Source organism: Acanthochromis polyacanthus, chromosome 20 (genome assembly GCF_021347895.1).
Source record: "Acanthochromis polyacanthus isolate Apoly-LR-REF ecotype Palm Island chromosome 20, KAUST_Apoly_ChrSc, whole genome shotgun sequence".
NCBI lineage: Eukaryota > Metazoa > Chordata > Actinopteri > Pomacentridae > Acanthochromis > Acanthochromis polyacanthus.
The window spans coordinates 17,521,408-17,540,682 of NC_067132.1; the positions used below are offsets into that span (position 1 = coordinate 17,521,408).

Consider the following 19,275-nt stretch of genomic DNA (forward strand, 5'->3'; position numbering starts at 1 on the left):
TGGACAGTCTCAGTGGGTTGCATGCGAAAGCACACAATAATTTATCTCTATCAACTAATGTGTTGCACCTCTTCTTTAATTATTTGAAAGCACGCTGCACTTTTTTTTAGCTGTGTCCAAAACTGCTGCTGCAAAACTTTCTTTTATGAAACTTGATGAGAAGATGAGAAACTCAGCAGAGGGTCTCCCAATGTCATGCTCATAAAGGTGTCAGAAAATCAAAACTTCACGCTGTTTCTTCGAACCCTCGGGTTATCTCTCTGCCCTTTCCTCCGTCCCACTGGCTTCTCCCTTTCACGATCCAGCTCGTCCTCTTACCTTTCATTCTTCAGAGCCTCTGAATGCCACCTATCACCGCATCCTGCTGTGAATTTTGACACCTGTCTGATGTATGCCTCTCTTTTCTCTCACAGGACCTAGGTGGACATGGAGGGCCTATCAATCTCCCTGCAGCCCCTTTCTCCCGCAGAGCTCAGCCAGTCCCAAGAGAACAAGTTTATTCCAAACATATCATGTTTAGATGTGCAAGGAAGAACAAACGCAGATATATATACAAATACGAAAGAGGTATGTGGGAGTAAATATAGATAATCTTGTGATGTAATCTTACTTCATAGAGTGTACATACAGGAGGTGGTCCATGTGCAATAGCTAGACATCTATTTCATTTGTTTAAAATCATTAGCCGACCATTATTTCTGATGTTTCTTTCTTGTGACATTTTGAATGCAGATAGACATACAATTACTATTCCTACACATGTACACCTGACAAACATATAGACAATTAATGTCACAGGACTGCATTTATATCCTGTTACACTGGTGTCAACGGGCCACGAGCCATACATTCAGCCCATAATGTGGAATTTAGTAGCAGCTGTCAGGGGAATAACGGAGAGTGGCAGCTTGAGTCCCAACCTACTGCAGCCCTCCAGACATCATAACACTGTCGGACATGGACATGGTGGAAGCCATTATGAGCTGGTCATTTTGCTCCACTGCTGCTCGGAAACAAATGAGGAGTGACGCCTTTGCTCCCCGGTGATGGACACTAAGAGGACCACACCGCAGGTTTTCATAGGAAAACACAGCAGCTACATTAGTCTGAATGACACACTTGTGATTTCCAAAAGTAAATTTCCATGGAATTAAAATTTGGGGGCAACGGATCAAGAGCAGATATGAAATCCTTTCAAATATAGTGGATGATTTGTATTCAACACATGCACATGAACACATATGCGGACAATGAAACTGATTTTAAACGCTGCAAGTAGAGCAATGTGTGGTCATTCTGTTGTTTTATTGCAAAATGAACTTTTCCTAACAACCTGAGGTAGGAAAATCTATGTCATGCAAGAAGAAACAGAGACAATATTACAGCTAACGGCCCGTTGTAAAGATTGTAGCTTGAAAGAAAGCTGGTGAAACCGTGAACAGCCAGTATGATTGATGAATAAAACTGTTGCATAGTCTTGTTTCTGTTTCAAAGTGAGATGATTGGATGTGACCTGACAACATCTTTGGAGAAGCGGCATCACATAGGCACATTGGTTTTGTTTAGAAAATGACAACTCTGATGGATGAGTGTACTTCCCGACCTGCAGGGAGTTTTAACAAAACCACATTATCTGGAAAAAATCAAGCAAACCCACCAGACTGGTACTGACAATAACAATACACACAACATATAGCAGCATCCTTTACAAATCAGGTTGATATGGAGCATAATCATATAAAATAAATGCATAACAATTTTACCCAATCATTAAAAAAGTACAAAATATGACAAGACACCTCTCCAAAGCACCAATAAAAATGTGCCACATTAATATAATAAAAATGATACTCATTCTTAAGTGCCATTATATTGATATATCATACGATTTCTATAATCAATATACATACACAGATAGCTGACAAAGAGGCATAAAAATGGCACAAAGGGAAAAAAAAACAGGTGTAATACTATTAATAAATATGTACAACAAAACAATCAGCAATATTTACAGTTTCTAACATTTCCTGCTAAAGCTTACAGAATGAAAATTCCATGAGAGTGAGTACAGACAGGTTCTCATTGTGAACATGTCAAGTTTTTGTTGCTGGGTTTACGTTGCCATGGTGACGACCTCTCAACCGCGAAGTGTAGCAAAAGCCAGAAGCATTTCAGTCATTGAGTTTGACAACATGGCTTGATTACCGCCTATTCAAGAGCCCCAAGTGCGCTTTTTTGTTTGGCGAAGCCGCCCTCGGGGGTTACTCAAATCACAGCGAACACCCGGAACGCCTTCCCTCCAGGAGGGTTCTGGAGGCTGCGGGGAGGAGAGGAACAAGAGGGGGAGAGTCAGTGTGGGTGTGGCATGTGTCAAGATACAGAACATGTCCCGGCCTTTTTGCAGAGAGATGGAGATGACAGACACACACAAACAGACAGACTGGCTTTTTGTGGAGAGGCGTCCACGTCTGTGTGTTGTCTGACACCCCGATGACAGATAGGACACAAACAAGATAGAGGCTGGAGCTACCTGAGAAAGCAGACACGGGGGACTTCACGTGTTAATCCAACAAAGACAGACATGTTGCAAAGTTGAAGTAGACAGATAAATGATGGGCAAACGTCAGATGTCTCAGCAGGGTTATAAAGATAAATGAAGTGGAGAGCGACAAGAGAAGAGAGAGCAGATGAAAAGAGAAAGGGGAAGGCCTTGGAGTAAATGAGATGGTGGACCTCTACATAGGTCATGTTCACAATAGTCTTTCAGTAGACTACAAAACAATCCAAAGTAGGTGCAATTCAATATCTTTTATAAACTGGAACAGACTACACAGTATGTGGGTCATTTCTAACTTTGAAGAGAGGCTGTATGGGCCTGTGACCTTAATGCTGTAGGAAGGTGGTACAGCATGGATTCAACACGCTTTTATTTTATAAGCATCAACAACGTCTTGACTGAGCAGTGGTTTTATTAAAAACGGTCCCTTCTTTGATATCAGAGACAGACATCAGAGTCGGAATCATGACTCATGCGTCGCATCTGCTCACTCCTCTTCATTCAGAAGAGTGAGATGAAAAAATGTGTACACAGCATAGATTTGAATTGAGTGAGTACTTTATTGCCTGACTTAAGCTCCTTAACATTCCAACAGTCACCGTACAAACCGATGATGTCTCTTGTTTCCTGCTCTGTGTTGCACGTGGCGCCAAACAGGCCAGTCGACTCCAAACACTCCTCATCGGCGCAGACACAGAAAAACGGTGGGGTGGTACAAGCAAACACGTAGAAATATGTCGACAAGGAAGTGCTTTGCTTTTAAAATGGCTATTTTCTAGCTGAGGTGCTTTATCTCATGTTTGGTGCTGTCTCTGACCGAGTAAAACACTGCTAAACTGGGATTAACTGCTCTCTGTGAAAGTACTTTCTAGGAATGTGGATGTGTGACATATTTTATTATCTTTTCAGCTTTTACTAAACCTAGCTTTCATTTCATTTTAATCTACATGGTCGACGTAGTCTCTGATTTTGTGCTTGTAGCGGTTCAGATGCAGCAAACCAGTGATGCTTCCCTCTCCTGATGAGCAGCTCTTAAGCCCTGTTCATATGAGACCAGTATTACCTGGAGACTCCGTGTAATTTAGAAATTACCCCCCACTTTGTGTTTTGTGTGGTGGGGTTGCACAAGATAAGCAATGTCACAAATTACTGACATTATCCTCGGATATGACATTAGACGGCTGCCATATAATAACTTCTGAGACTGTTGAAAAACAGCAAAATGTCCCCTACCCCATGCTGCCATGCATGTCATCCATCTAATCATCTTTACAGATTTTTCTCGTCTGATGGAGTTCAGCGTTCTCTTTTTGTGAGCATATTTCCATGCTGTATGGAGGCATAAGCCTACTGATTTGGCAACCAAAATGCAGTCCAAATTTTCATTTCTAATTGCCAGCACAACCAACTCTCAAGATTCATTTGGCACCAATTTGCTGATTTGCCCTAATATTATCACAAAAGCTCTGTCTTTGGTGAAATATGGTACGTTATTTGTAGTCCAATATCCACTTCACAAACTACAGGCATGGCAGTTTTGCACAGGATTAAGATAACAGACAATTTCTGTAACTATTAAAAATTACTAGAAGTCACCAAGTAATACTAGTCTCATGTGAACAGGGCTTTACTCTTCCAACTTTAGAACAACTGCCCCACTTGTGGAAACAATTCTAACCTGATAAGTTGGTCTTTATGAGGTTAACGTTACAGCCTTGTTACAGACTGGCTCCAAAAGCCCCTTGACCCTCATGCAAAATTAGCCAACTTTAAAACACAAATAAACATGTTTACAGCCTGGTACAAAAAACGGTTTTAGTCTCCATAGCTAATGCTCCATTCATGACATCTGTAAGGAGGGTGAATTTCTACACAACTGTTTAAATTGTATTAAAACTTAACATTATGAATAATTAGGGCTGCTTTGATTGAGGGGTGGGTGCTGTCATAAAATGTTTATGGCCTACCTCTGCTCCACTTCCACTCCATCTCTCAGCTCATTTTTGGATTCGCTGTGAGTTAACAGGGGTCAGGTACTAAATGGTGACAGCACCACATAGCTGTTCAGGAGACCTATAAGTGACATTTAGAAGGGTTCTTCCATCTTTCTATACAGTTAAAGGACTAAATCTGAGGGAGTCCTTCTTCCAAAAAATACTAAATTGTAGCCTGCATAGGATGAACTATGTCAGGCATTTTTTATAACAAGGTTTATCAAATACAAATGAGTCCATTATTTCCTTTGCATTTTCTTTCCTTAATCTTATTCGGCTTGAGTTCATCCACCCTATTGTTTGGACTAAGCTAAAACTGTCTAAATTGCACCTAGTATCGATCCCATTCGTAATAAATGCCACAGGATCCAGTTTACTCAATGCAAAGGCTTTGCCTTTTCACTGCTTTGTGTCCTTATTTATTTGTTTTATTCTTTATCTGAGCCACTATATTAAGCTTTCCTCAGCTGTTGACTGGTTGTCCTTTCTGATGTACTACCACAAAAAAACAAACCACTCCCAGAACTACATAAAAACGCACTAATCTTCTCTACTCTAATTGCTAAGCAATTAATTATTTTGAACTAGGAGCATGTTAATTACCTTCCCATGTGCACTGCATGAGGGATGTAATGAACTGTCTGCATCTTGAAAAGATTTGGTCCACAAGGAGGAAAGAGTGGATAAATTTCTCTCTACCTGAGAGCCATTGATTTCTTACTCCTTCTCTCTGGGCCCCAGTGAATTAACCTCTTCACTTTATTTCTAAGTTTTAAGACAGAATCCCTAAACAATTATCTACAATGGTTTACCAGAAAGCTTGTAAACCATGATGCTTTATTTTGTTTATTACAGTGTGCTTTAATTTAAGTTAAACTGAATAACACTGCAGTATATATAGAACTTGTTTCTGCTAATTTAAAGTACTATTATTTTCGGTGTTGTTACAATGGGGACAATATGTTTTAAATGACATGAGGGTTTTGTTGTGAAAATATAACTTAAGTATGTTTCCAGGAAAAAACACATATAGCACTTTGTACACACACATACCACCCACTTAGTCATCTTAGTTTCTTGTATATTAGCCATCTCATACCTCTCTGAGAAGATGCCGTTTTGGTACGAGGCAATGTAGTGTTTCCGCTTGTCCACCGGCATCACATCGATGTAACCGCCCACGTCATTCCTGATGACTCCAGCGTGGACTGCTGCCCGACATATACTGGACTTCTACAGGATCACGCCAAAGGGAAAGGTAGGAAAATGTCAGAAACGGTGAACCATTTTTGTCTCTAAATTCATGCGAAGCACTGATGACCTAAAAAAAAAAAAGGTACTTACATCAGAGTATATTCTGGTGCCGATAACTCGGGATATGCGAGGATTCTCTTCTAAACAGTTTCTTGGGCAGTATAACCTAAAAATACAACAATTTGACAGCGGTGACAGCTCAAATACACATGAATCTGGGGTAAGGGACTGATGTAGTGCAGCAAGATTCATACCTTGGACAATGTTTGGACGGCCTTTCATACGGACAAAGCTGTGCAACTGTGGTCTCACATGTGATAGCTTTAACTGTAAGACAAAAAAAAACGAGGTGTCAACAGACATGCCTACTGCATAGCTTAGAGTAATTCTATTTAAAATATAACACATTTAGAATAACAGTGTCACATTTTCAGACTAACCTGCCACTCTGGAAACTGTAAAGGAGTTTGCACTTTGATATTTTCTGTCAAGCAAAAATGCACAAAACAACATCAGATGTCATTATTTACTTTTACTTTCAATATATTCTACCAGTGTCACCGTGAAATATCATTATTATCATCTCACCCTAGTGACTGAACTCCATTCTTGTTGGATTTGATGAAAAACTCCTTTCTGCCTTGTCTTGTCACATCCATCCATCCTCCATCATTATCTATGACACCAGCATGTAGACCGGCTCTGCACACACTCGATTGCTGCAAGAAAAAAAAGAAAAGAAAAGAAAGAGACATTTTATTGACAGCATAGTTGACATTTACTTTTTCATTTTATGTCCTCTCTCCCCTTGTACCTTTCTGCAGGCATCCCTGACATCGGCGCAGCATGGTTTTGATCTGCGGTTACTGGCCTCGCTGACCTGCACACTGTTTTTTTGTTTGTTGTTTCTCAATGCTCATCTTTTCTCTCTCCGCTCTCTTCTCACCCCAACTGGTCGAGGCAGATGGTCGCACAACCTGACTCTGGTTCTCTCGGATGTTTCTTCCCGATAAAATACATGTTTTTTTTCTTCCCACTGTTCCCATGTGCTTGCTCAAAGGGGAACTGCTGGGTTTCTCTACATATTACTGTAAGATATAAATAAAGCTGAATCGGACTAAACAATGTTTCTGACGCAGTAGTTAAGAAGCTGCAAGGCGCTTTTTGATCAAGCTGTTATTTGGCAGTGGCTATTGTTAGAACGCATTCAGACTACATATTATGGGTTAAGCCAAGCTCACAGTGCACAATATCAGCATGAAAACAGACTGGCCCAAAAGACAAAGGGAGCTGGGAGCAACAGTGGTGCTTCAGGCATGGCAATTTATCTTTCGATCCTGTGTAGGGTAGCACAGTTGACAACAACCAATGCCACATCGCGGATGCCTCACGAAATCCCATCAAAGAGACTAAGGTGTACACATCTTTTGTTACCTTCTCTTAAATCTTCCACAGAGCCTCCATAACATTGACCAATTGAGTGTTCTTCTGTGGACAACATAGCTAAGTGAAAAATGAGCTAGAGGACAGACAACCAGTGTTTTTTTTTTTCAGTTTCTGGGCAGCCAGAATCAAACACACAACTCTGGACGCCCCTCTTTTTTCACACTGCTGTCTCTGGTAGTTGTTTATGATGATGCAGGTTGAGAAGCTAAGACTGACCAGGGACCACTGTGCGATCTGTCATATCTCTTGGCCAAGTCACAACAAGAATTTATGACTTGATCGTCGCCCAATCTGACACAGTGACCATCTTAGAAAAAATATTGTGTAGTTTGAACCAGCAACTCACCATTTCAAAGTACACTGTCCCAACTACTTTCCCTGTAGCATCTAGGCATCCGGCTGGACACTCATATCTGTAGAATAAAGCATAAAAAACATGTGAATACAGACTGTTGTTCTCCATTGTGGTTTCTGATTTTTTTAAAACTATGTTCATCCTCACTGTACCTATTGCATGTTGTTCCTTTACACTGATCCCGAAGCTTGGTGTCACAGGTCACTAGCTGAGCTGAAACGCAGAAACACAAAGGCTTTTGAGCGCTCGTACAGGACACGACGTGTAAGAACCAGCAGCTCTGATGCAGATGACTAGTTTCTAAAAGCCTGAGCTGAGCGAAAACCCAGCGGAGACATTGCTGTGACACTTCAAGAACCAAAGACAAGAATTCCTGCAACAAGGTTCAGGGTGGTCAGCAATACTGGAGGAAGTGTCTCATCTTACAAGCACAGGCCCCATGTGCAGCAGAGAGGAAGCCATTTAAAAACAACAGCGAGCCCCCTCTCACCCTCCCCAACCCTTCTCAGCCAGCCAAAACCAAACACACACTCAGGGGACCAGGCTAAAATAGACCTCCCCTCCCTGCTCCAAAGAGTGCCTTGCAATATTAACTACACTTCACAAACTGTCAGGGTTAATCAGGGAGATGGCAGATAAAGGCTACAGAACATCAAGGCAATTTAAGATAAATTGCAAGAAAAATATTTCCGGTCAAGATCTATTTTTTTAACACTTGTTATCCGTTATTGCCTGCTCAACACTGAGGGAGAAGCTATTCTCAATTTCTTTGACCCCATTTTTCAAAGCAGTTTTCTTTACAGTACAGTATTGCGCTGGATTTCCACTCTCTGCCGCTCCCACTCTTTAAACCATATCCCACACCCCCATTTTGAGATGAAATTAGACAGAAATAGAATAAAGAGTTAAATGGCAGCTTACACATCTGCTGTGTGTTGACCACCTCATTCTCATTCTGCAGGTCCTCTGTGGGGGGCTTGGTGGGGGCTGGGGCGGGGGGACTGGGAGGCTCAGGCTTGGAGGCCCGGGACCGGGGCTTGGTAGTGCGGGGGGCCTCTGGCTCAATGAAGTTGTTTTCTTCTGTTTCCTCTTGCGGACGGTTAGAACTGTCATCTTCAACTAAAGTGACAAAAACAGGGCATGATGAGCAGCTATTCCTTCGAGCTTTCCTGCTCTGTTCCTCTCTGTGTGGCTCAGGCATACCTTTGTAGCAGAGGTTGTCCTTGCATCCTCCTCCATAGCTGGGAGGACAGGCAGAACAGGGGGTCCCATGTTTGTAGGGTGCATGGCCCCACCAGTTTCCCCTGTTCAGATGACAAAACAAGCAAGGATTAATGAATAGAATACAGACTATTTACACAAAACTGACATTTTTTATGCCGTTTTAATATCAAGTATACTTGAAAACACACTTCAAATTCAGCTGTAATGATACTGTGATATGACATATTAAAAGATTCCTGTCGCTCTTGCAGCTTGTAATTCAGCGTGCTTACTTTGGTGAATAGTTGCAGACCAGATAAACAGCTTTCGTCCAAATCTGTCCCCACACATTCATGTTGTAACAGACATTGACAGCACAGCCGATCCGACTGCTGGTGGCCCAAACCAGCTGCAAAAGAATGACAAGAATGACGGCTATTGGAAGACAAATGACTGACAGAAATGTGCTTTAAGTAACTAAAATCTTCAAAAGGTATGCTCCAGATCTACCTACCTGTGTGTAATGTGTGCAAACCGGGCCAGAGCATCTGAAGGGACAGTAGGGATTACACTCCTGAGGATAAGGGAAGGAGTAGTCTTTCACTTCGTCATACCAGGCCTGCACATGGAACGTGGGCGGACGATACCTGGAGAGATCAGTTAGCAAACCCTTGATAGCAATGTTCCAAACATTTCTTTTTATCTCTGTTGGTGTGGGTGCTGGCATAACGCCGTTTTTCGCATTATGCAAGCTCCAACTACACTCTCTAAATGATCTAACACACACATACTGTATAATATGTGACCCTAAGTGCAAGAGCATACTTTTATAGCTCCTTATTATGATGCATACATGTGGCTTGCAAAGCAGCGCAAATGGTCAATTATTTGTCATTGAGCAGAGGGCGAGAAGAGATGCTTTTGTGTATAAAAACATTACGTAATTTGCACTACATTTAGCTATACAACAAACATACGCAGTTACCATCCACTGAGAAACACACTGGTGTACCACATCTGTCAAGACTGTTCAAAGTGGAAATCAAGTTTTTGTGCTCCGTAACCAAGGACACTGATCTGGCACCAGGTGTTGCGAGTTAATCTGATTAGAATCAAGCAGACATCTTGACTGTGGAGTGATATGATTAGATGTGGAACAAGAGTCTCTCATGTGAAGCAGCGCTGTTTTCTATCTCTATGGGAGACCACGAACAAACAAAACGCCTAAGAGCGTGTATTGTGTGCGACTCCATTGGCCTTATACACAGCAGTGTGTGTTTGAAGGCTGACAGGTGCTTACACAGTAAGTAAATACCACTGATGGTTGTGTAAATTAAATGCTCACGGCTGGTTGTTTGGGAAATGCAGCAAAAGCATAGGATATCAGTGTGCCCTCAGTATGAATGTGTCAGCATTAGGACTTGAGTGAAACTGTTCTGCAAACTGTAATGAGTTGATATTGTCATTTTTTCAGAGCTAAATTGTTCACATGAAGCAAAACAGCACAGTCTGCTCTTATGCTAGCTTTAGTTGTACTAAAGGAAAACTCCCTGGTTACTGTGTAATGTTTTTTTTTAATTCTATAAAATGTTTAACTATTGTCTTAGTAAACTTAGGTCAAGTTTATTTCTATCTATAAATTTTGGCTTTGTTGAGAGCACAATGAGTGGATTTTGTGCATTTTACTGCACTTAATTGGCCTTTTAACAAGCTCCCCAGCCATCAAAATGGGGCTGTTAGTGGCTATTCGTCAATTTTTTTAATTGCTTTAAACAATTTACCTGAGGGTAAAGACATATTAACTGATAAGACAGAAGAAGAAGGTCGTGCATGTCAGAAAAAGTGTTGTAGTTTAGCTGTAGTACCTGGTTGTTCCACTAGGTGAAGCCTCTTACTGTTAAATACTGTACCATAGACTGTATATAAAGTGGATGTAGCATCTGGCTCCAAAACTGAAGCCCACCCGGAAGTGTCAAAAACTTGCAATATCACGCCGTCCGCTAGGGTTGGCTCCAAAAAGCTTTTGCTCCATAGACCCCAATTCATTTTTGGAAAAAATAAAATTTGATAGACTGATTTTCTGCAGCTCAGGATTTTTTTTCCCGTTAGTTTTCATGGTCAAAATGAGAGATCAGGTGGCCGATCTTAAAATAAATCAATACTGAATTTTAAATAAATCATTAAAGTTGGTGGAGCCAGGGGGCGTGGCTATACTTGATTGACAGTCCCATTGACTGGTCCTGCCCCGGTTTGCTCTCCGGTCCAGTCTGTTTGATGACGCTTTTTGCATCACTGGCTCCAAAAAATCCAAAATGGCGACCAGGAAGTAGCAAAATCCGGGCTTCATTTTCTCGGCTTTGAAACCAACAGGTGACGTCATGGTTAGTTTACGCCTGTACTGTACCCACCAGAGGAGGCAGTCCCTCAAACTAGAAGGGGTTCATGTTGGCAAGCATTGTGCGGGTTAAGCTGGCAATGGGCACCACAACAAAGACTTCGGTAGAGGTTAATGTCCTCCAAGCAGAGTTCTACTCTTAAAGGCAAGCTGAAATTTTCTTTGACAATGTTACTACTAGATAAAGGCTGATTGCTAATGATATTCTATCATTGTTACGTGACTGTGTATAGTGTGGTTGGACCAGGACATAGAACAATATCAACTGAGTTAATTTCAAGATATTAATTAATCAACTTTGCGCTGATAAGACTGCTGACTATTGGTTAAGAAAACTGTTCAAAACTTGCATCCTTACGTCAAAACCTTAAACATGCAGCCTAAAAATTTTAACATCAACGCTTCATGAACATGAAAGTCTGCACATGTAAACTGTCCATACTGACTGATTATTCACCTTCCCCAGTGTGCCCCCAGATTCTGTCCGATCTGTGGTAGAAGGCTGGCCGGACCGTGCTCCCACAGACAGGTCTCTGCCCACTCCTCTGCTGTACGCTCCAACTCTGTGTCCCACACCTGCATAGGAGGCAATATTTGTTACTTTTCTGGTATGAAACTTTCAGTAATGGGTCACAAGACACAGCAAAATCAGGTTAGATAACTGTAACTGGAGATATTTATAGCTGCATAGGCTTTGTTTTGCGGTCAGCACTGTGATGCGAGATTGCAGGCTACTTAAAAACATATTGAAAACACATTACTTATCAGATATCACGATAAGTAAGAGGGCCTAGGAACCACTAAGTAGCTCCACTGATCTCTAAATGCGTTGCTGCCGTAGAGCTCTTTCTTATTGCTCCTCAGCTGACTTTTCCCAGATGGATTTTCCCGTGGGATTGGGTGTTATTCAAAAAATGCAGAAGCTGTTTTTCCTTAAGTAATACCTTCCATATGTCTCTGTTGGGATGACTGGGTGCAAGGTTTTGTTTCATTTTACCTCTCTCTGAATTGCCCTCTCAGTCAAATTTGGCTTTGGTTGGATACTAAAGGATCATATTCCCATTCTGGGGTTTTCTGGGAATGCTAAAGAGTGTCCTTCCTCTCTGCTGACCTACATTCTACTGTAAAAAATGTTAGAATAACACCAGCTGTAATTCCTCCGAAGGACACTGCATGTTCCTTTAATTGCACACCTTTACTTTCACCTTCAGCGTGGGATGACTAATATAACAGGTTTCTATGGGGAAGTCAATTAGTTTGTGGGTCTGCTCTGTGTGTGTGTGTGCATGTATTAGTATACGAGCGGAGGTGTCAGAAGTTTTTGCATTTCACACATCGGGTCCTGGAATTCAGCTTACCCTTAGTGAAATCTCATCCAATAACAGACACTAAAATAACTCCCCTGCTTCCACCACCACCTCCTCCTCCATCGTCCGTCACCCACTTTCAGTCCCACCAGAAAAAACTGCTGCTAGCTGCACTACTCCCGAAACCCACACCTACCTAACAACAGGATGTCTGGCAGCACAGCAAGTTAACTCCTGATTCTGAGTACTTTCTTCAGCTGCTTTCGGGGAATCCTGATGGCTTTAGAGTGGATGTATTTATTTTAATTAACAGCACCAATGCGATATTGCCTGACACAGTGTGGAACGTCACATTTTAAGACCAAAACTTGAAGAAATGTTCCATAACTGGCATATAACATAAAAAATTGGGAAAAGAACATCTCTACCCATGCAAAGAGGGATAATGTCAGGGTTACAACACCCTCATCTGCAGTTACCTGTAGTTTCTCTTGTACAATAAGGCAGGACTATGACTGACAGCTAAAACAGGAATTAGAATTTGTTTAACTGAAACTCTGTCTCTGCTCAGTCATGACCTCTGTTGGCAGTGAGCTGCAAATAAATGTCAGTATATCAGTAATGTCATGTCTCTTCTGCACTATCACAGCTAACAATGCTGAAACGGAAACACTCAAGAGATTTAAGTCTCTTCACCATCAGTAGTGGAGGAAGGCGAAAGGAAGCCAGGCAGTTATAACCTTGATTTGTACTTTCTCCTTCGATTTTCTGAGTGGTCTCTTACGCTGATTAGCAGATTGAAATGCACTGAGTTGTAGTAACTGCAAAACAATCTGCAAACCTCAGCACATCAGATGTTCTGGACTACTTGTGTGTTTTTGACCCTTAATATGTGGTTATGGGCCTGAAAACTTTCAACTGTGACCACAACTACAATAAGTTCCCGGCCAAAAAATACCAAAACTCTGGCTGCAGCTTCTTAAAAAGGAACGTTGCAGATGACAGTTTGTATTACACAGGCTTGATTTGTCATGTTTTTTAAAAAAAATATGTCTTAAATAATAATAAATACGCACAGCACCTTCCATCTGAGAAACTCATTCCTTTAGCCTGAAAAGTGAAAGCAGGCTCCAAAAGTGTCGACCGAGACACACATTTTTCAGCTGTTGAGTCTGTACAGAGTACAGCCGGCTTGTCAAGCTGCTGTTGTTTGCACAGTTAGCCCAGCAGGGGAGGCCTTGTAACCACGAACCCCTTCACCCACTCCAACCGCACTTCTGCGGGGCCCGTAAAGAAAAACACCTCCTCTGCTAAAGTCTTTCAGCGCTGTGCACATTGCATTGTTTATTTCGCTTAACACTTCATTTGCAGCCAGGTTTTTTTTCCTTTCTTGGTCATCTGGTACAGAGGGCTACTTCCTTTGCAAGTATGGGTTTCTTGCTCATAATCAATGGTGCATGCCGAGAAACACTGAAAGGCAGGGGAAAGATATGGGAATTGGTAAAGCAAAGCAGAGGCAAACACAGGAGAGGAGGTGATATGATGCTGTGAGAACACAGGGTTGCCAGTTGCTGATTTAATCACATACAAAAGGATAGAGGTAGGCACAAAAATCAATAATAAAGGGAAGAAAAAGGAAATGTAAGGGAAAGTGAGAATACTCCCTATGTGTTGTGTGTGCCTGCTTTTATACCAACAGCAGTGTTAGTATGCAGCTTTCATACAGTGCATTTTGTCCCAGTCAGTGTCAAAGGTCCTGAGGCTGACCACAATTTTATCATGCTATAAAAGGAATGTAGTTTGACAGCAAATTAAATTATTGTAGGATCACTAAATTGCATTTGTGAAATGGCAGAAAGAACAGACTGACTGTAACAAGAACAGACTTCGGTCACCATCAAAATCAAAAGTAAGCCAGTCAGGTAGATGGTTCTGTTCAGCTGATATTCTCTATTGGTCCAATAATTCATGGAAATATTAATAATAATCAGCTGCCAAAAATATGCCTTGTAAACTACAGCTGTGCAAAGCCTAATGCAGCAGCCCGAGGTACTGATGCTGGATGGAAGCAGTGAGGACCTGAAGAAGGCCTTTCAGACTGTGGTTGGCACAAACAATTTAAGAATCAGCACAGAATTATCAAACGGCCAAAATGTAGCTGGAATTGGAGCAATGAAAACCAACATATGACAGGAGTGTGGAGAGTCTTTAAAGGATGACTTTTTCATGGTCCCACAGAGGTCTGGAAACAGCTGATGAGTCAGGAAAGGAAGGAAAGCCTTTTACTAGACAGTTTGGATTAAAGGTAGGGAATTGTTGGCCTCGGCTCATGACAGAGCATTTGGACGAACTCCTAAACCCAAGAGAAATTTCCTCTGGATGAGTGGCAGAGATGTAAGACATGGGTTTGATGTGAAGGCCACAGGAGTGTTACCTTGATGTGCCAGTAAGGGTGGAGTTCACGTTTTCAAAAATGGAAAACAGAAAATGTTTTTGGTAAGTTAAGCCATCCCAAAGTCAGACTGGATATCGAACAGGCCTCAGGTCAATGGGATGCTGTTTCACTTCCAATGGGCATGAAGCTGTCTGTTCAGTCAGAGATAACTAGATAGTGACTGGAGTCATTGGCGTTCTACTACTCTGCAAAGTTTTCCCTTAAGTATTTAAGGAAGCTGCTATTGCAACCCATTCATAGTAGATGCATTTAGAGGGAGAGCAATTTTACAGTCTTGGCATTAAATTAAGTAGAATCCCACAAGTTATTCCTGGCTCCTGTTTGGAATATCCATAGCCAGCGCAGGTGAGACCACAAGAATGTACACACTGTGACTTTAGGCATTGTGGCTATTTTGGGGTACTGTTGTCCTTTAGGCTTCACAGGAGGTCAATATCTGATGTGGACTGGAGCTACTGTTTGTGATTTAGGAGAATCTACATTTTTGATATCATTGAATCTAGCTGCTGCTCTTCACCCGCATAGAAGACAGTGGACGTGTTTCAAGCACCTACTTCACATACCCTGCCACCTTCCTGAGGAGGTTTTCTGGACATAAGGAGCGGAACAAAGTCGGGGGCAAAACCAACACACACGGGAAATGATCCATCCCCCAGCTGGCCGCTGAGTTCTGAGCAATCCTGCAGTCAAAGCTGCAGAAAGTTGGTGAGATAATACATTTTTGGAATGCCCTGTTCAGTCTTTTGCAACAGTTTCAATAATCTAAACTAGTTTTGTATTCCATTGAAGCTGTCTAAATACTATTTCAGATGTTTGCACATATTGCCATAATTTAGCATTTCAAATTAAGATAATTCAAGGCAAATTTATTAGTCAGGATCTAATTATTGTCTCACTGACAGAACACATTATCCGAAAAAAAATGGCTTGCGCTTGGAGCATTTTTCTCATTCATCCTGGATGGAAAAATATCAATACAGTTTAACATAAATCACTGAAATCACTGCCACCTCAGAGCTGAGAGCAGGTCAGCAAAGCCAAGTTCAACATCAAGGCAGGTGGGGCCCTCTTCTCCCAAGATGCCATCTGTTTGTCTTAGAGGGCTTCAAATGCTGACACTCCTCTGTTTATACCTGTGGGTCAACATCTGAGCGAGCGGCAGAGCTGCTGTCCCTCCTACTGAAGCCGCATTGAAGCTTGGTGGATCGCTACAGAGTGTGAATGCTTATCCGGGAAATTTTGGGGGGGCCTCTGTGTTGGATAATGACAGAATGGGAACGGAGCCACAGGGATAAGGGAGAGGGAGGCAGAAAGAGAGGGCAAGAAAAGGAAGCAGATGAAGGGGGAGGAAAGAGGGGGGATTTGAATTGATGTTATCTCAGAGTCTCTGTGATGATTGCCACAGAGGGTCACTCGGGTTATGGTTTAATACAATGGCACACAATAACAGAGCTGATGGGCAAATGGTTATGTATGTGTGCAAAGGATTTGTGTGTGTGTGTGTGTGTGTGCATCTGCATGCATGAGTGTGTCGGGGGAGCAGGCGAGCATGTCTATGAAGTCTTCCAGTACAGTGAAGCTGTGACGTTTCTGAAAGGTGACAGCAGTTCAACGCAGACAGAAGGAAAATCAGAGAAATGTGGAGCACCGCTCAGAATAAAGTGTAAATAAATCACTGAAAATCCACTTTACATGTGACCCGACAGTTTGCTGATACTGAAATCTACAGAATTGCACTTAAGATTTCAGTGCTTTTTCCTGCATGTCATTGTATTTTCTTGCTTTGTGTCTTTCTTTTCTCATTTTCTCTGTCCTCACGTCTTCTTTCTCTACAATTATTCTGGCACCTGTTTTGCTCTGCCGTCTCTCCCTCCTTCTGTCTCGCACTGCCTCCTCTTTCTATTTGCAAAGCTCCTTTATCATTTTACACCTCTATTTCTATTTACCTTGCATCCCTTGCTAACTTTCACTCTCTTTCTCTCGCCTCACATCCTCTTGTTGCATGTCTCTCCATATTTCACCCCTGGGTGCCCCTGAAGCTAAAAAAAAAAAAAAAAAACGCCAACTGTAACAGGAGACAGTAGAAAAGAGCTGTGCTCTGCTGCCTCAGCATTTCTCCACTAGCGTGTGCCTCAACCAGAAGCCTGCCAGGCTGCACACACACAAAACTATTTACTGCATACACACACAAGAGGTCCTCGAATCCAACCTCTCAATTATACAATTACACAGTCCAGCAATTGCCCCCAGCAGGAACTGTTTATTTGCCTTTACCACAGAATAATACTGCCTTTTGTTCTGTAGCTCTTTAAGTGGGGATGAAAGGATGATAAAACTTCAATACCTTTTTGCACACTGAATTGACTTCTAATTTGTAATGTACTGTTGATGGCAGGTCGCTGAAGTGGTCAAGCTGTGCCTACACATGTAGTGTATCTGGAGCAGTTCCAGATCTGTGGAGCACTAAGTTTCAGAAGGTGTGGTACGCCTGTGTGTGTGTGTGTCTTTAGTGGGGGGTGAGGCAGCTGGTAAAACAAGCCCCGGTGCTGTGCTCTGATTCTAATTGCACTGTGAAAAGTGATCTGGCACTATACATACACGTGATGGCCAAATGATAAAGTCAAACAAATCTCTTAGCATGAGCAAAGAAAAAATAAAACGCTGTAGAAATGTGATCATTGGCAAGTTGGTGGAATTCTTCTCTTCTGGCAAAACAACCAAAGTCACATGGGTACAAAGTTATGTGTGTGTGTGTGTGTTTGGGTTCATGTGTGAAGGTGCTTAGATGCTGGCATGCTGCATGTGTGAGCCAAGTGGGACAAGTGCCAGGCAGTCTGGTGACTGGGCCATTTCACTAAGCTATATGGCCTACAAGCGTGCACAACTCCTGGAGGGTTCAGAGTCGGGTCAAAATGTTTTGGCACATGTAAAATGTATGAAGTATGTTTGCAGTACTTCATGGGAATCGAGCTCAGAGATGCACAGATAACATCTCAGCATCCTCCATCCACCTACCATGTACTCCATGTTGGAAGCAGGAGGGTAAACCTGGCTTCTGAGCTTGTTGTGAAGATCCAGGATGAGCTGAGCGTCACTGTCAGTGATGGCCCTCTTCCCCCTCTGCTTGGCCTCCCACCAGTCCCCGTCCTCATCCAGGTACTTGTCCAAAATCTGCTGCCAGCCGGTGGAGTTTGGAAGCATCACCATGGATGTTGTCATCTGGAGGAGCAGCAGCAGGGACACGCCTCTCAGCCAGTGCAGAGACAAACGCCTCATCCTTGGAAATGCTGGTGATGGCGAACTCAAGAGGGATGGACGGGTGGAAAAAACTGCGTGCCAACACAAACACTCTTCTATGTCAACAATGTGAGCTGGCAAAGGACCTGAGAGAAGAGAGAAAATAGGATTATTGGAAGGATTTGAGTTGGTGTTCTCTACCAAATGTGCTGAAGAACAATATAACAGTCTTGAAGTTGGTGAGGACGGTGCGTCGGCTGGCACACTCTGGGTCTGGTGCCGTGCCACAGGTAAACTCATGGAGTTCACTGAGGTTAAACTGGCAGGCTGAGAATGACTCCTTTGGATTAAGTGTGGATTAAAAAAATCAACTCTAGTGTTAAACCTCTTTGAGGATTTTACAGCTTTTTCCCCCCTGAATCCAAATATATAAAAAGGGAATACTTTAAAAGGGCTGCATTTTAAATCACAGTCAGCACAGCAGCTTTAATAATAGTAGTTAAGGGCACAGAATGATGTATAATGTAGCCGGATGTAAACATACACTTTCGTTGAACTTTTTGGTATGCAAGCAGCAGTGCTGACAGAGGCTGATATAACGAGCCAATATCTAATGGAAAATGTGAAGACTAATGCATATTGAAACAGAAATAGAGTCGTGTTATTTAATGCAGACTGTGGAAATAATTTACCTTTAATGAATTGGAACGGAGCCAACTTCCCGAGATCCTTGCAGATATCTGGCTGTGAGAAAACTTCTGCAGCAAGAAGGAACCAAAGGAAGAAAAAAAAAAACTTCCAAGTAAAGTTCAGGTGGAGCGCCGAGGACTGTCGCCGGCTGCCATGTGAATCTGACACGATGGGGTGGCTTCTCTCAATTATGATCAGTTTGAAGAGGAAGCTCGGTCTTTCTTCTTTCGGGATTTTTGCACCAAAGCCGCTAAAACATCACTTATCCACATTTTGCTGCGCCTCGGGAGTGCCGCCCCTTACCACGCCTCTCCAAAGGTTGGAAACAGCCCACTGGCTGCTGCCAAGACCTCTGCGTCCAGCTCAAAAAGTTAGACTTTAT

The 19,275-nt window shown here is 42.3% G+C and overlaps 1 protein-coding gene across 1 annotated transcript; it reads right to left on the reverse strand.

Moving 5' to 3' along the window:
* Positions 1-1,286: 1,286 nt before the first annotated feature.
* On the reverse strand, positions 1,287-19,165 carry crispld1a (cysteine-rich secretory protein LCCL domain containing 1a). The gene is made up of 15 exons (XM_051940438.1): positions 18,896-19,165; positions 17,982-18,349; positions 11,662-11,780; positions 9,324-9,456; positions 9,103-9,218; positions 8,810-8,910; positions 8,528-8,725; positions 7,759-7,819; positions 7,598-7,664; positions 6,394-6,524; positions 6,246-6,289; positions 6,060-6,132; positions 5,896-5,971; positions 5,651-5,784; positions 1,287-2,317 (listed from the first exon to the last, which is right to left on the reverse strand). The coding sequence occupies exons 2-15, from the start codon at positions 18,240-18,242 to the stop codon at positions 2,266-2,268; spliced, it is 1,566 nt and encodes a 521-aa protein (XP_051796398.1). The 5' UTR covers positions 18,243-18,349; positions 18,896-19,165; the 3' UTR covers positions 1,287-2,265.
* Between the last annotated feature and the right edge of the window lie 110 nt (positions 19,166-19,275).

Bases quoted from the DNA above. Each gene is read 5' to 3' on its own strand.
- crispld1a (XM_051940438.1), bottom strand. From the start codon at position 18,242: ATGAGGCGTTTGTCTCTGCACTGGCTGAGAGGCGTGTCCCTGCTGCTG. The intron at 9,457-11,661 runs GTGAATAATCAG...TGATCTCTCCAG, and splicing joins CTGGGGGCACACTGGGGAAG to GTATCGTCCGCCCACGTTCC. The intron at 8,726-8,809 runs GTATGCCTGAGC...TTGTCACTTTAG, and splicing joins GGACAACCTCTGCTACAAAG to TTGAAGATGACAGTTCTAAC.